This window comes from Podarcis filfolensis (genome assembly GCF_964270895.1).
Source record: "Podarcis filfolensis genome assembly, chromosome: 12".
Lineage (NCBI taxonomy): Eukaryota > Metazoa > Chordata > Lepidosauria > Squamata > Lacertidae > Podarcis > Podarcis filfolensis.
In genome coordinates, this window is record NC_139614.1 from 35,413,051 (window position 1) to 35,429,412 (window position 16,362).

At 40.9% G+C, this 16,362-nt stretch overlaps 1 protein-coding gene and 1 long non-coding RNA gene across 4 annotated transcripts in view; one reads left to right on the forward strand and one right to left on the reverse strand.

Annotated features, from left to right (window-relative positions):
• The window catches only part of MALRD1 (MAM and LDL receptor class A domain containing 1), a 221,905-nt gene that overhangs the window by 97,416 nt on the left and 108,127 nt on the right, over positions 1-16,362 (forward strand). For all 3 annotated transcript variants that reach the window (XM_083579135.1, XM_083579137.1, XM_083579136.1), the window contains 2 exons: positions 1,018-1,263; positions 3,449-3,606. In XM_083579135.1, coding sequence (XP_083435261.1) covers positions 1,018-1,263; positions 3,449-3,606 — 404 coding nt within the window. The remainder of the gene's footprint in view (positions 1-1,017; positions 1,264-3,448; positions 3,607-16,362) is intronic.
• The window catches only part of LOC310746327, a 37,105-nt gene continuing 30,963 nt past the window's right edge, over positions 10,221-16,362 (reverse strand). The window contains exon 3 of the long non-coding RNA XR_014540633.1: positions 10,221-11,124. This is a non-coding gene — a long non-coding RNA (uncharacterized lncRNA). The remainder of the gene's footprint in view (positions 11,125-16,362) is intronic.

The following is a 16,362-nucleotide window of genomic DNA, read 5'->3' on the forward strand; positions in this document are numbered from 1 at the left end:
TGATCGGTAGGTTTAGAACTCCACCAGAGAGTGCAAGCACATGCATAAATAGTTTATGTAGTTTCATTTTCCTCAGTGTGCCTATTAATGTGTAAAGTTATTCCTGAATCGCCTCCCCCCCCCGGCACGTGCCATTCACTTACATTTTCATGGAGACTTCTTTGGCAAGGTATACTTTTTCTTCTTCTTCTTCTTTTTTTGTAGCTTAGTCTGAGCTCCAGATACTCCAAAAGGACTATCTTCCAGCTAAACGATTTCAGAAAGAGTCAAAGTATGATTGTTCTGCCTCCCTCCTCTTACCTTAATTCATTTCTGCTAAAAATGTCATTCAAAAATTTTTAAATGTGATAATGGTTTTCAAACTTCATGCTAAATAGCATCTACATAGCTGTCAATGAACTCCTGAATACAGCGGACCATTCAGTCCATTCTGGATGTTAGTCAGCATTTTGAACCTCAGGTTTATGTGTGAACTGAGCACACCCATAAAGGTAAAGGTAAAGGGACCCCTGACCATTAGGTCCAGTCATGGCCAACTCTGGGGTTGCGGCGCTCATCTCGCTTTATTGGCCGAGGAGCTGTCGTACAGCTTCCGGGTCATGTGGCCAGCATGACTAAGCCGCTTCTGGTGAACCAGAGCAGCGCACGGAAACGCCGTTTACCTTCCCGCCGGAGCGGTACCTATTTATCTACTTGCACTTTGACATGCTTTCGAACTGCTAGCACACTCATAGAGCACATTTATTTAACCCTCCCTGCGAGAGTGGTAGAGGAAGCTTGAATCAGTGGTGGTAGTAAGCCGTAATTCAAAAAAGCTTGACTACCCTTACTGATCACTTCCTTGAGTAATCCAGAACTTCCTGTCATGCACTTTGTAAATCACTGATGTGGTTCAACGCCTCACTCTGCAGTAAAAGAAAACGCCAGCAATTAAGTCAGGCTAGAAACAATGGAATACATTGTCATCGAAATCCTTCTCTCTTCTTCTTTTTCTGTTTGTGTGTATATTTTTTCCAGGCTCTTGCTCACATGGTTATTTGGAATGTCTCAATGCCAAGTGTTATAGACCAGAACAAAGCTGCAATTTTGAGGATGACTGTGGAGATAATACTGATGAGAGAGAATGTGGGACCTCCTGCACTTTTGAAAATGGTTTATGTGGTTGGCAGAATTCCCTAGCGGATAACTTCGACTGGGTTATAGGAACCAGCTCACCTCAAAGCCTCAGGCCTCCAAAAGACCACACACTTGGAAATGGGAAAGGTACGTTGCCACTTTAGCACAGGGAATTTATCTGTATTCACAAAGCTTATCATCCCATCCCATGCAACACAGGGCAAGTTCTAAATCTAATTAGAGTCCTGTTATGAATACCTAAATTGGTTAAATCCCTAATGCTGAAAACTGTTCTATAATGCAGTTAGAATACTGTTTTGCAAAGCAGCCTCTTCTTAATTGTTGCTTTCTCAGAGTGCAGGGAAGTTGCACGCTTGTTTCTCAGGTGGCAAAGAGAAACCATATCACATCGGTATCAGGTAACAAGCCGAGCCAGTCACCAATCAGACATTTCACTGAGTGAATAATTCCGCAGGGTCAAGACTAAACATTCAAGCCTTTGTCACAACACCCCTGTGAGCAATCTAAGTTGCCAGCTGAAGCTGGGTAATCGCTCCATAAAAAATTAAGGGGTGAGCTAGCAGCAGAAGCAAAGGCCCAGGTGCTGAAACCGTAGCCTGTATATGTAATCCAAAAGGAAAGAGATGCAAACAGAAGAGCTGGGAATGTCCATAGGAGACAAGCGGCTTCTAGCATTGTTCTATTGTGGCTTATCTGCTTCTAACAATTCCAGCTTTCCATTTTTATGTTAAGTTTCTAGCCTTCATGTTTAGAAGAGTGATTTGATCATATGTGGGCAAAAATCACCTCCAGAGTCTTTATTGCTGAAAGGGTTTCCTAACCTAGTATTTACTATGCCTTTTTCATATTATGTACTTTCCTGTGGCTAAGCAAAGAAACATCAATTTAATTGTACCTCTTGCTCCATAAAGGAACTCTGTTTGTAATAAATGTTTCAGCTGGCACCTGAAACATTTTTGCAAATGATTTTCTTTTCATCATACACTGGAAAGTCATATTTCATGCTATTTGTTTGAACCCTCAGTTCCTCAGCATCATTATTTCCATGACTGTGATAATACACAATATGCCTATAGTGTCAGAAGTGACCTTTTCTTTGCAGTGTTTAATGATGATTAGATCTTCCCCCTGGAGTTGGCATGGCAGCATTCATTTCCCAACAATATTGTTGCAGGCTTAAAACAACCAATGAATGTCAAAGTGAGATTCACATTGTGGTGGGTATGAGGGATCTTCTCCATTATGAGCTTTTATGCCCATACAGAAATATATGTTGAATTGTATGCCACCATCAGCATGCACAAAGCTTTACAAAGAACAGAGGGGCAGATCTCTTTCCCAAGGATGTCCCAATCTATAATTCAGCAAATGAAAAGCAAAGGAAGTTGGGGTACCCACATGGTCATGGGAAGAGTATATATTTGTACATGTACAAATGCTTGATTATAGTTGGAATGGGGATCAGAAGAGTGATTATGTTAGAGGAACTAGGCATGGAGGAAGGGTTTCATTTCCTTTCATGGTCACAAATCACCCCATGTAGGAGAAAAGCCACCAGATGCAGAATCAGCCAAACCAGTTGCTATGACAACAGCCCAGTGCTGTCTATATAAGTGATTAAGGCATATCAGCTCGTTAGTCAGTCAGTGAGTCTGTCCGTTATGCCTTGGAATTGCTGAAGCAATAGAAATACTTTCCACTTGTATATCTGTGTGTGCAAAGCCTACATGCTGTATCCAAAACTGTATTTATTACTGAAGCCTGAGCTTCTGTAGAAGTAAACTATTTTGGACCTTAAGCTGTCCTGTGTAAGAAGAAGGTTAGGGAAACCAAGTCAAGCTGGTCTGGGCAAAGAATAAATTATTGGGTTTGCAGCCACGTTGTCCCTAGTGGAATGTCTACTACCAAATGCGTGCCAGGTGTAAGAGTTTCATATAAGGGTTTTCAGCAATAAAGAGGCTATAATGGAAGCTGTTCAGTGCTGGAGGTGGTTCTTACACCTACATATGGGCATGGGTGGAACACAGTACAGCATCTGCTATGTGACTGCATATATGACTACTTAAAAAACAACACTTAAAAGTAAACAAACTTGTTTTCTAACCATTCCACAGACCTCTTCATGTGGCTGCCCTGTTTTCCATTATGCATCTCATGCATCCAAAAATATTCTGTGTGATAAGAGGTGGCTAAGAGAGGTTTTGCTTAGTACAACAAGCTCTGTAGTGGTACTTTTTCCATTTCTCTCCCCCCCCCCCGGCTAGTTTATTATTGTTGCCGTTTTCACATCCTGCATCATTTCTGATTCCAGGACAATTTCTCTACCTTGAAGCGATGTCACTAGGAGTAAGAGGTGAAAAAGCACTTCTCAAGGGCTCCAGATGGGCAGAGTCTAGCACCACTTGCATGCTGAGTTTCTGGTACTACATGTCTTCAAAAGCAACAGGACGCATCCAGGTTCTCATTAAGGTAATAGTTTCACTTCCCCATCGTCTGTCAAATAATTGATACTTCCACTCTCTTTGTAAAAGTGACATGAAAGCTTCTTAACAGAGGGGCTACTAGTCACCAAAGCCTACTCTTTAGTTTGTAAAAAAAATACATGAACATTTGTTGATAAAATAGAGGGGTGGGGAAAAGATAGGAGTGAACTGAAGCAACTGCATGTTGCCACAAAGTGTGCATGCTCTGAGTCTGGAACTGATTTTAGAAACCCTTATTTAAAAGAGGTGGCATATAGGGCAGATCAAATTAACAGAATGAGAAAGGAATGAAATGGAGAAAATCTGTTCATTCCTTGAGTGAATTTGCAAAATAGTATGCACCCAAGAAAAGTCATAGTTTCATAGCACAGGATTTTGTTTACCTTGATGAAGAAGAATTATGATTATAATTTAGCACAGAGTATGCAGAATCATGACTGCATAGCTTACTTCTTCTCAATGAATGTCTGGCAGCATTGTAAGTCCGCATTGTGTCATGGTTTACTTTTAACTTGCATTGCACCCGACTGCATTGAAAGCTCCCTTTAACACCATGGCATGTCATTTTAGGGAGTGAAACTTAATTTTTGCAAATTTCTTCAGTGAGAGGTCTTAAAAATAATTTTTTGGGTTTGAGGAATTCAAATCTGCTGTTGTTTTTGTGATTGGACAACATTTAGCTTTGTAAGTCTGCATTTGATGAAGAAGCACATAAACTACTTTCAGAAAACCAAAGAATTTTAATTTTACCTTCTGAAAATGTCAGTAATGCTAAATAATAATATTTAATGTAAGTGCAAGTACTTGGCAATCTTTTTAGTGATTTCTATGCAAATTTACACACATTTTACTTACAAAGCAAAACTGAATTATATTAACTTAACCCAAATAGATTTTGAATTCTCGAGTCATGTTAGAACTTTTTAGCACCCCTCATTTTTGGAATTTGAAAACTGAAAAATTCAATTTTTTAAAATGGTATTGTCCTACCATAAAGTGAGGCAGAGCAAAATGAAATGCAAAAGAGGAAATACCCTTTTACATAACCTCTATCTTCATTATGAAGAAATTGTTCATTAAGAGAGCTTTTCCTCTGCATCCTTTTCTCTTTACTCCATGCAACAGTTTACTCTTTACTCTTTACTCCATGCAACAGTTTCCCTTCAAACAACAGACAACTGTCACTTTTTTTGATACTTTTCATGTTAGCAAAATGTTAGTTTTGTATATGGTCCCCTGTCAATTGAGAGCAATATGTAACCGTGCAGTTCTGAAATGGTGGCATCTGTCATCAGAAAATGTTCAGCAGCCAACATAAATAGAATGAAAACATAAAAGACACACCTGTGTCATTTTATTTCTGCATTTCCTTCTCCCCCAGCACTCTGCCACTCTTGTCTTTAAAAATGACATTTTACCTTCGCTACTCCACATGGATGAAAGCATTATTCAATCGTGATTCTTGGCAGGACAGGTGGAAAGGTGTCACCTGACTTTCTAAAAACAATCAAACAAACATTAAAACCAATGGCATGGTTAGCTGCTTGACTATTATCCTTGGCCACTATTGTTTGTGCACAGGTTCTGTTATGATGCAAATACAGAATAGTCTGAATGGGACACTCCAGGGAAAGCTGCACTGCCAGAGCTTTGCAAGTGCTTCAAAGGCACACCGCACAATGGCAACAGATGGAAAGTGTGTATATGGTAGGAAATGGTGCATTTATAAGGCAAATCAGACCATGACTTCCATCCTAAGATAAGTTAGCTGAAGTTTGCAGAAGGAAAATATACCCTTTTCTATTGCCTCCAATTACCTGATTGCCCTCCCCACCCTCCAAAAATGTGGAATAGGACGCTGGAGGTGGGGGTTCCCAGAATTGGGATCAGAACTTAAGATAAGTTATGAACATTTATGGAAGGATCATTTCCCACCCCCTCTGCCCCAGAAGCCCCTGTGCATTCATCCATGGCTTCCTTAAGTTAATTTAACTTAGGCTCCAAGCCTATTAGTCTAGTATAAATAAACACACTATTAGTAATCTTACATCCCAGTGTGGAATCATTATTTTCCAGTATGCTCACTGTAAAGTTTCCCAATGGTCATTTTGTTAGTCACATGATTGGAGTCCCATTAACACAATCTGCCTCACTCCAGGCTTTGGATGTACTACATGTTTATCGTGGAACAATCGCCTGCCATTTGTGAAATTACGAACCTTGCTATCTTCACCAAAATGTATACTGATATTTTTTTATGCTTGAAAATTATCTGCAACAAATTACTGTCAACCTTGCCCAGTTATGCTGAAAGTAATTCAGATGCCTGAAGATAAATGGAAATTTCAATATTTAGTCCCCTGGTGATAAGCTATCAGAAATACCAAAACAATGGAAGTATACCCCTCCCCCCACGGCCGCCCAAATTAGCACAAATGTCTAACAATCACTGACCAATCTTCAGCTAGCTGCTCAATTTAATGGATCATTATGAGAAGTGTATATTGCTCCCAGAAGCTCTCAAGTCCATAAATCAAATAGCTAGGTGATAAATGTCTGTTCTGATTATTGATGTGTTTTCAAAATTAGTGTGCTGTGGCAATGATGACCATGTGCAGAAAAATCAAAATGAAGAAATTTGCTCAGAAAGATATTCAGAATTAAAACTTTATGTGGAAATAGTTTTGTTTAACTACTTTAGACATGAATAACAGCAAACTACTTACTTCGTACTTAATAAGCTCAGTGTGATATAAATATCTAACGATGCATGAAGGTGTTGGACTTTGGGAAATTAATGTTCATAAGAAGCAGCTATTGCCATGAAGATAAAGCTTTTGCTATATGCCCTGGAGAAGCTGTCTATACTATTAAGTGGAGTGCTACGCCGAGACATTTGGTCCAAACTTTTTTCAGCTCTTGTGGGAGAAGGGGCGAAAATCTCAGAGCATTTGGACCGAGGTGGCCAAGGATTTGGGTTTGTTTCTTAAAAGAAGAAAAGATTCACAGCTGCTTCAAGCGTCGGCTAGGCTGCCCTCAGCAACCTGCCAGTGTCCCCCTCAAATTAAGGACAGAGTGCCTCATGGGAGTTATGCTGCGTCATAGGGGGTGACCCATCCTGTTTTGCCACCTGAGGCGAAATGGGAAGGTGCCACCAAAGCTTCACGTGAGCTTTTTAAGATTTTTCCAGAGGCTGTAGCAGCAGCCACACAACCCTGGCAGTGGGAAGGGTTTGCTGCTCATAGGATTGCAGCGCCAAAGGCAACTGCTTCAGTCTGCCTCATGGGCGGGCCGGCCTGCTACACCATGATGTCATTCCCTGGTGCAATCTTAGAGCGGGAAATGTCTGCCTTAAAAGAGAAGAGCAACAGACAGCTGAAGCCGCATTTGTATATAAGAAAGACCTGCAAGACTTTTTCTTAGTTGTAAATGATATGTGGAGTGGCTTCTTTCTTGCTGGGGATCATTGAACTTATAGTTAGAAAACTACAAAACCCCACCCAACCACTTTTGCTTTGTGCAGTATTTTTAGCTAAACAGAGGTATTGTGGGACCTTTCTTGTCTGGACATTGCCAGCCTGCCCCCTCATGTTAGCTCTGTCTTCAGTCCCCAAAGTAGGGAAGGTGAAAGTGGAACTAGCAGGGTTGTGGGAAATTACAGAAATGGAGAGCAAACTGCATTTCCAATTGAAAGGGGACTGGAACTTATAAAAATTGAGTCAAGTGGCAAGATCCCCTGTCACTCAACATCTCATTCCGTTCCTACTTGGCATTTGCAGTGTCATATACTTGGCAACCATGTCTATATCATGTTATTATTTCATATAAAGAACAACAGATTTTAAATGACTATATTTATATAATCCCATTGCTGCTTAGAGAAAAATAAATGCGCACTTTTTGTTTTTGTAAAGACCTTTATCTTCCGCTCAGCTTTTAGCTTAGCTCTCTTGATCAAACATCTGGCGCTCATTAAGTCGATGAAATATATACAAATTTAATTACTATTTTCAACAGTAGGTTGTTGAGTTGTGTTCAGAAATAGCTTCAACAGTAGATTGGGGAGTTGTGTTCAGAAATAAGCCACAAAGGGATGTTTCCTTTAAGTCTCCAACTGTCAGCTACCCTATGTTTGACCCCATTTTGATTGACATACCACTTCATTGGTGCTTTCATTTGGGTACAAGAATATACTGCTTTTGTGTGAAGTTTATAGTATTTTACTATACTTTCTCTCTGGCCTACATAAACATTCTAAAAGATACCACATAGAATATCCCTATTTATATTTGCCAAGGCATAAAAACACAACATGGGTAAACCCAAGAGGGAAGACTGGATTATACTGGATGGCGTAGGGAGAGTGCACCTTCCCTTCTCACTCATAGTGCACCTCTTTTATCTCCAGTCCCTCAGATGCCCACATGTAGGCATAATTCAAAAAGACAAGCCCACATAAAATCCAATGCATAGAGTTCAAAACCTCATTCCCTGATTTTAATACATTTTGTTACAGCTCCCACATGTACAGAAAAATGATCTGATTCTCTGTGCTTCAGATTAAGAGCTTTGGTCCATGATAAAACTGGACCCAAACTGGCTGCAAAGGGTGTGAAGTGGGAAAACACAAATGTCATTGTTTTAACATTGACCTTTACACTTATCCCAGGCTTATTAATTTGTAGCATTCCCTTCCCTTTCCCTTTACTAGCAAAACTACATTATGAATTTAGTGAAATCATGTATCTTGTAATCGCAATATGCTACTCAACCAGTAAAATTATTTTATTTGTATAATCATTGACATAGTTTTTGGATATTTATACATTCAGGTAGCTATCCCATAATGGTAACATGAAAACAGTAGGGATTTTCACTGCTGTTGCCTGTCACAGTCAATTAATTGCATCTAAACAGAAATGAGCAAAATCTTAATGGCATTTTGGAGAGCAAGACATATCAGCCAGCTAAAGTTAGCCTATATAAGGGCAGCCCCATAGCCTGACCTACAGCTAGTGGAGCAGCCAGGCATAACGCTAGCTGGAGACATTTCCTACAATCCACAAAGCTGTTAATGGATTAATGTAGTACTGAATCTGTCACCTGGACACTGTAGCTTCTTACCAGGTGTCATAAGCCATCACAGCTGTTGCCTTTTTCAACTAGCATAAGGAAGGGATGGGAACCAAAAGAGGTAATATATAAATAGCCTGTTTATTGGTCAAGATCCAGGTGCTGAAAATACACAGTCTTCTGAAATGTCCTGATTAGGTTTGGTGGAATGTGATTCCCATTACAAACATTAGAGCAAAATCTAGAATAAGGGGTCAGTTCTGACACTGAATGTTCAGGATGTGACGCCACCAAGATACCGTATATATCACAGTGGGCTGTCTTGCAGTATTTGCCTTGGTGCAGAACAAGCATTACATACTCTCAAAGTTCATATTTGATTCAGATTTCAGACTTAGTTGGAGAGAAATTTCAGCCCTGTCTTACACCCACCCACCCACTCACTCACTCACTCACTCACCCTGCCTTCAAGTTCCCTCCTACTGCCTACCTTTATTGATGCTCTGATGGCATCAGTGGAATGGAGGGACATCTCTATCCTTCCTTACCTCTCTGATGTCACTCACTATTATTCTGCATGCCAGGTGCTGGGAACTGATGATTCAGAGAAATTAGATTCAGAAAAAGAGGCTTTTTACAAGGTTTTTTTGGGGGGGTGTCCCCCCTGAGCCGTGTGTGTGTGTGTGTGTGTGTGTGTGTGAGAGAGAGAGAGAGAGAGAGAGAGAGAGAGATGGGGGGGGGGTTAGTGACATGTTGTATGGTGTGACCAGGAGACGCAGTTGTGGAGCCACATTCCTACTTTGTGAAAGTAAAAATACTATAAACAGCATAAATCCTCTTCAGGCATTCTAGTGTGTAAAAGCAACGTGTGATGAGGGAAAGCAGGGACAAGCCTGCTAACTTTCCTTTCCGCTCACCCACAGTTTCCACCTCCCTCCCTGTCCACAAGCTGGAGGGCAAATTTCTGCAGGGGGGCCTCCAATACTTGCTGAGACTTTCTGCAAGAAATAGAATCCTGCAAGATCCAGGTCCTGAATCTTGTGGCGAGCCTCCATCAATACAAGAGGCTCCCTACTTCAGAACTTCACCCTCTAACTCATGAAGGGTAATGGAATCAATGGTGGGACACAGAACATAACATGTCCACCCTCACTTTATATCGCGTTTATGCTGCATTTTTAGACCATACTTTGGGCTTTCTCTGGAGTTATTGAAACCACAGCTTTTCACCTCCCTATAACATGCATGCTGGTAATAATCTGTGTCAGTAGCTGACTTTGGACCAAGGATTTGATGCACTGTACTGAACTGAGTTTCCAACTTTGATGGGAGCTCCCGAGGCTTGAATCTGATTGGCTATCTGTTTCAACTCCTTGTAGGCAGTGGTAGCAAAATTAATCCAAAATGTTAATTGAAACAAGAGGTAAATAGCTATCAGTCATAATGGAAAATCAGTAATAATAGAAAATCCTTTGGGAAAGTAATGAGATCATTAAAGTACGGGCAAAGGATTTTATCATTGGCTGTGTTGCATTTTCTACGAATGAGAAATGGAAATTCTAGTCTTATTGCAGGTAAATTATCATAAGAAAATCTTATGCTACTCTTAAACTGCCCAATTTAAAAACTCAGTCAAAGCTTTGCTGACCTGGAATAATAAACCTTTCCAGTGCACACAAAACTGAATTGCTTTGAATAAGGGTCACTAATGTGTTTTTGAGTTTTCTGACAGTGCTAAAAAAAATATGGATGAGTGGGAATATTTTTAGAATGTAAAAAGTATGATTTTCATAGACTGGCTCAAAATTCAGGTAAAAGAGTAGTAAGAACTGCAGTTGGATTTTTGGGATTATTTTCAGTATTGGCCAATTTTTCCTTTGAAAAGATTGGCAGATTTAAGATTCACACTCACTATAGTCCCCACCCTTTCCCTACTGTATTAGTAGCCTGCTGCAAATGTTTGAAAGGGAAAGGTTTCCTGTTCTTGATCTGGATCCACTTTAAAAGTAGGAGATGGCTGCACTAGACTGTTCCACTTTCCTAGTCATTTCAGCAGGTAGCAGATTTAAGTGTCCAAGGCTTATTTTCAGCATACAATTGCTGGAAGCAGACAGGAAATGGCTACAGGGTCACATCTCCATAATGGTTGGATATTAAGTATGAAATGCCTTTGTGGGAGAAGTCTCAATTTTTAATTATTTGCATCAGTTTACATACTGCAGAGACACTCCCCTGTGCAAAAAAGCTGGTGTTTAGCTGCCAGGTTCCTGCTTTTGAAATTCACAGCACCATAAAAGAAGGACTTAGGACCTTCTTTTCCAAGGATAAACCAAGATCACCCAAAGGTACTATGCAGATGACTCCTCTTTTGCTGGTTGGAATGATGAGGGCTGCAGATACTTTGATGTTTTCCTCTTGAGCCTAGCTAGACCTGGCAAAAGAAAATAGAGATTACAGGCAGGGGTAGCATTGGCATTGACATTTGCTTTTCATCCACCAGCACCAACTTCTATTGTGCCCCTCCCATCTGCCTGTTTCCCCAGCTGCAAATATACTTGGCGGCAACAGTTGGCTCTGGAAAGCCACCCACAATTCAACATTTCCATTAGAGACCCAGAGCATAATGTAAGCACACAGCCAGGAGGCCACTGATTGGGAGAGGGCTTGCCTCATACTTGGTGCTAGACCTGGTAGCAAAGCATCTCTCCTTCTAATTCCCATTTTATCCTATCCTTTATTTTCCCCCACTGTTCAAAATGAGCAATTTTGCATCCACAAGCCCTTAGCAATTAAAATTTAATAGATGCCCAGTAGGATAGTTGTGTCCTTTAACGATTCTATAGTTTAGAGACGTGGGCTGTGTGTGTTTCTGCAGAGCCTTGGAAGTGTTCCACTACATAGCAATGGCTTTGGTTAATTTAGCAGGCTTAGAACATCAAGCACAGTGGCTCATAGAACTGTGCAACTAGTTCCACATGGATACCCAAGGGAGCTTTGGACTTGTGTTTCTCCAGCAGCTCCTTCATGGTGCTTGGCAAACCGCTTTTGAAACTGACAAGAGCTTCAAATATCCTTTGTGATATGCCATGGAAATCTGCTTTTCAAAGAGGAGAAACAGTAAAAAATCTGACAGGACATGCAGAAGCCCTTGGGTCTGCCTAAAATAGCAGTTTGGATGCAAGCCAATATGTTTTAAATTATCTCAGTGAAATTGAAAGCTGCTTCAACAGAAAATAATCCAGCTCTTTGCTAAAATGGTTGTTTTTTAATTTCTCGTGTCTAGCATAAAAGCTAAGGTAGCCATTGAAGGAGAAGAGATCCTACATTTAATTGTGGTGATGATCCAAAGTAATTTACTTTACTGAAAATAGTAGAAGACACTAGTTTCCTAATTAATTGTATAAAAAGGTCAAATAAGGCTTTCATGTAAACTGCATTATTTAACAATCATCTAAATGTAAGCCAATGAAAGATTCTTTAATTAGAAGCATCAGCCCATTGCAACTGCCAGCTTCCTGCAGGTTAGGAAAACAAATTTATGGGCGGTAATGCTTAACTAATATCTTCCTGGTATCTAAAACCGTATTTAGGGCTGTATGTATTTCAGACTAAAAATCAAAAGCAGAGATTCTGAGAATTCATATTTATTCTGTCTCACATAAAGATGAATTATTCAGTAAAATATTGTTGCACACCACCCCGGCCTCTGAGCAGTGCAAGATTTCACTCAGGGTTTGGTTTCCTTAGGATGAGGTACAGTAGAGACAGTGGTGCCTTTAGGATATATGGTTTATTTACAATTACAGTGGTACCTCAGGTTACATATGCTTCAGGCTACATACGCTTCAGGTTACAGACTCCACTAACCCAGAAATATTACCTCGGGTTAAGAACTTTGCTTCAGGATGAGAACAGAAATCGTGCTCCTGCGGCGCAGCAGCAGTGGGAGGCCCCATTAGCTAAAGTGGTGCTTCAGGTTAAGAACAGTTTCAGGTTAAGAACGGACCTCCGGAACGAATTAAGTACTTAACCCGAGGTACCACTGTATACAACCTGAGCCTTTGATAAAAGGGCTCACAACATTAACACCCCAGAAGGTCTTGCTTTTCCCATAGTCACATGCTTGGACTCAAGCAGAAATCAAGCATGCCTCTCTCTCTCAGCCTTCTGCCTGCCACCTGCTTATGGTCCTCAACTCTCTCTTTAGTCCTTCTAACTACTTGCCAGCTCTATTTATTTTGCTAATGGACACTGAAATCCTGTCTCCAACCACCGAACTCTTATGCAGCCACCTCTCTGGCTTCTGAGATTTCAGCAAACATTATGCACACATTTTCAAGCATACTTTAGTCAGTAAGGGATTTAGAAACTTGATCTTAATATGATATAAGGTAGTTTGAGGAAGCTGAATTTTGGGCCCGCAGTGGTACATTCTTTCCTTTTCTTTGTATTCATACAGAATTGCAGTTTTGCATTCATACGCCATTGGCCCTATTTCTTCTCCCCCCACATCTTGAGGGTATTCATTCAGTACATTCTTACAAGTCACATTGTACCTGAGCAACTCCACATGGTTTGTAGCAGTCCATGTGCCACATAGCAAACCAGCAGTGTTTATTTGGAGATCCAGTCAAGGCCAGTGTATACCATGCCAAATTCTGGCCTAACACTCCTTGGCTTCCCTCAATCAAGGTGGGATCATTTGTCTTAATGATGGTAACTCATGCTGTGACTCCAAGGATTTTCTCTTCAGACATGTCTCAGTTACAGTAACTACTAGAATAATCTCTCAGGGCATGTATATTTCCCCCCTAAGAAAGTGAAGAGACTAAACTCTAGATAGGTTTGCACAGGAATGAAAAGTGCTGGAAAAACATGTGTTCATTGGAAATTTTGCAATAGAATAGATGTGAAGAGGCATGGCCTATATCATGCTGGAATCGATGCATCTGGGAACAAAACTGAAGCATCATGTAGCTTTAAAGCCATTTGTTTAGGCTTGTATTTTGTACATTTTGCCATCTCACCAGCTAAAATATTACCTGTGCTACTGAGCCAGGGCAAAGATAAAACTGCCCTACCATCTGTCAAATGAAAACCCGTGGCTTATTTTTAGCTTTTATTGGCTCTTCACCTGAACTGTTCCCTGGCACCACTACCTGACCTACACCAATTACTTTCTTCACTTTTCTCACTTATATTAGTTTTGTCTAGGGAAGAGAGAGAGAGAGAAGGTGTTATTCCCAAATAGGGGTTCTTAATTTAACCAAGAAGTATCCATGTTCAGATAGGAGTCTCTTGTGCTAGCAAACTCATTTCATTGATCAGTGAACAGGGAAGGCCTTGCAGTTCAACATACTATGCAGTTTGTCATATTTGAAATGTTTCTCTTTGGCAGTGTTATATTCTTGACAGTCTGATTTTGACTAAGCTTACATTACAGATGTGTGAGAGTTTATTATCTCAAAACAGTACTTGGTATGTACCACTTAACTACCCACTTAACTGGGTAGATCCCAAATCCTTTGATTCTAGATGTAGTAGAATGTTAACCCCCTTTTCCCTGAATGTTTTAGCAATCTTTCATGCTCTGATTGGATCCCAGACTACTAACCAACTGGGAACTGTGTATTATATTATCCCTAATCTTGAGCAAGGGGCAGATGGGGCTCGTCAACCTGGGAAGGTAGCCCACTTAGGAGAAGGAAAACGCCAACCCTAAACCTCTGTGGCCTTGTGGCTATACTAATTAGTGAGAAAGGCTTCAGGAATAAACTCCAAGAAAAAGTCCGTACCCATTGCCTTGTGGGACATCTTCAGGAGAAGAAAAGGCTAAGGAGAAACCCTACACAAATCAGGAGCAGAGTCTCTAAGGTGGCTGGATGGTGTCTTGTATACCTCCTTCCAGCACTTTTGCAGCCACATTGGTGCCAAATGTAATTGCTCTGCTTTTCTTTGGACCACATCAGTGAGGTCTTGTCTGGGCAGCCCAGGACCTCCATGCACACTGCCAAGACTTGTGTCCCAGAGAGGACATTTCAGTGCCGCTAACACAACAAAAACAATGTGGGAGGAGGCAGTTATGAGTTACCAGTCTCTGCAACCACAGCAGACCCTGTGATTCTCCAGCGGTTTGACTTCACCCCTGGAAGCACACGCCATTGTCTCTTGAGACAGATGGATGCCAGCAACAATTCCTGACCATCTCTGTGTAATCTCTGTTTAATTTGGAACAAAGGCGAGTAAGAGGAGATATGATAGAGGTGTATAAATTTGAATATGATGTAGAGAAAGTGGGGTGGAGGAGAGATTTTTTTCTCCTGACATTACAACCGAGGATCGTCTAATGAATCTGATTGACAGGAGACTTGGGACAAACAACAGAAAGGACAACTTCACAAAAGTAGTACAAAGTATAGATTTGGACTCTGGAATTCTTTTCCATAAGATGTGGTGATGGGCACCAGTCAGGGATGGTGTGTCCTGTTTCGCTGTGCCCTGCCTCTTGATACCACCTGCAACTGCTAGCCCTGCCAGTGTCAATTTTGGGTGGTATTGATGCTCTTAGATCAGGCTGCAAACTGGCAGAGGGTCCTGAACAACCAGTTGAAGACCAGCATCAGTTGAAGATATTCCAACAAAAGAATCCTGGGGTTTGGTCTCTAAGTAATTTCTAGTCAATTAAACAAATTAAGCTGCTATATTCTGAATCAGACCCTCAAGCCTTTTCCACCTGAGATCTTTTAACGGAAGATGCCTGGGACTGAACTTGGGACCCTTTGCGTACAAACAATGCTGTTGAAACACATGCTTTTCTCACTTCACAAAACTCAATTCCGTTGCCATTTGAGCTCCCTTGCCCTGAAATTCTTTCTCTGTTGATAATTAAAATCAAGATATATTACAAGCATATGTGCCAATTTTGCGCCTGCTTGGTCGGCATTCATCAGACTAACCATTCAAAGATGGCACTGTGCTTTTTAGCACGCACTAAGAAATCGATTGCTTTAATTCCTTACTCTTGCTTGCTGAAATTGACTTGAAATTTTAAAATGGGGATGTATTTACAGAACAGCGCCTTGGCTCCTGGGCAATCAATTGGTTCATGAATGTCAATGTTTGGTTGCAGGGACACGGTAGTGGAGAGACACCTTGGCTCTATGCTGCTTCTCAATCTGCTACTGAGAGGTTTATGCGGAGGTTACAGGGGAGATTTTCATGACTGCTTTCTTGCTCTGTGTGTGTGTGCATATATGCATACAAAAGAAAAAGACAGGATATATAGATATATGAATGAAAGACAAGCTGTTCTGACTACTCGTGGCTTCATGTATTGGTCTAGAAAATCTGTGTTCCTCTGCCTTGCAAATGCCAAGCAGCATTGTAGGGGCACACATTGTAAGGTCTTTTAGAGACAACAAGAACAGCTTCAAGCTGGGAGATAGGACTGTTTATTTTGGCTGCTGCAGTCATTTTCTGGCCAGCAGAAAAGGATCAGGGAGAGGAACATTTCGAGCAGGAGTAGCTGGCTTTTTATAGGCAAAGGTCTACACTGACACATGGGTCAACCCTCTGGGGGCCTCATGTCAAACTGGTATGGCTGAACTGCAACAGTGGTGGTGGAGAGAACTGCAATTCTCAACAACACCTTCAGAAACCTTATTCTACA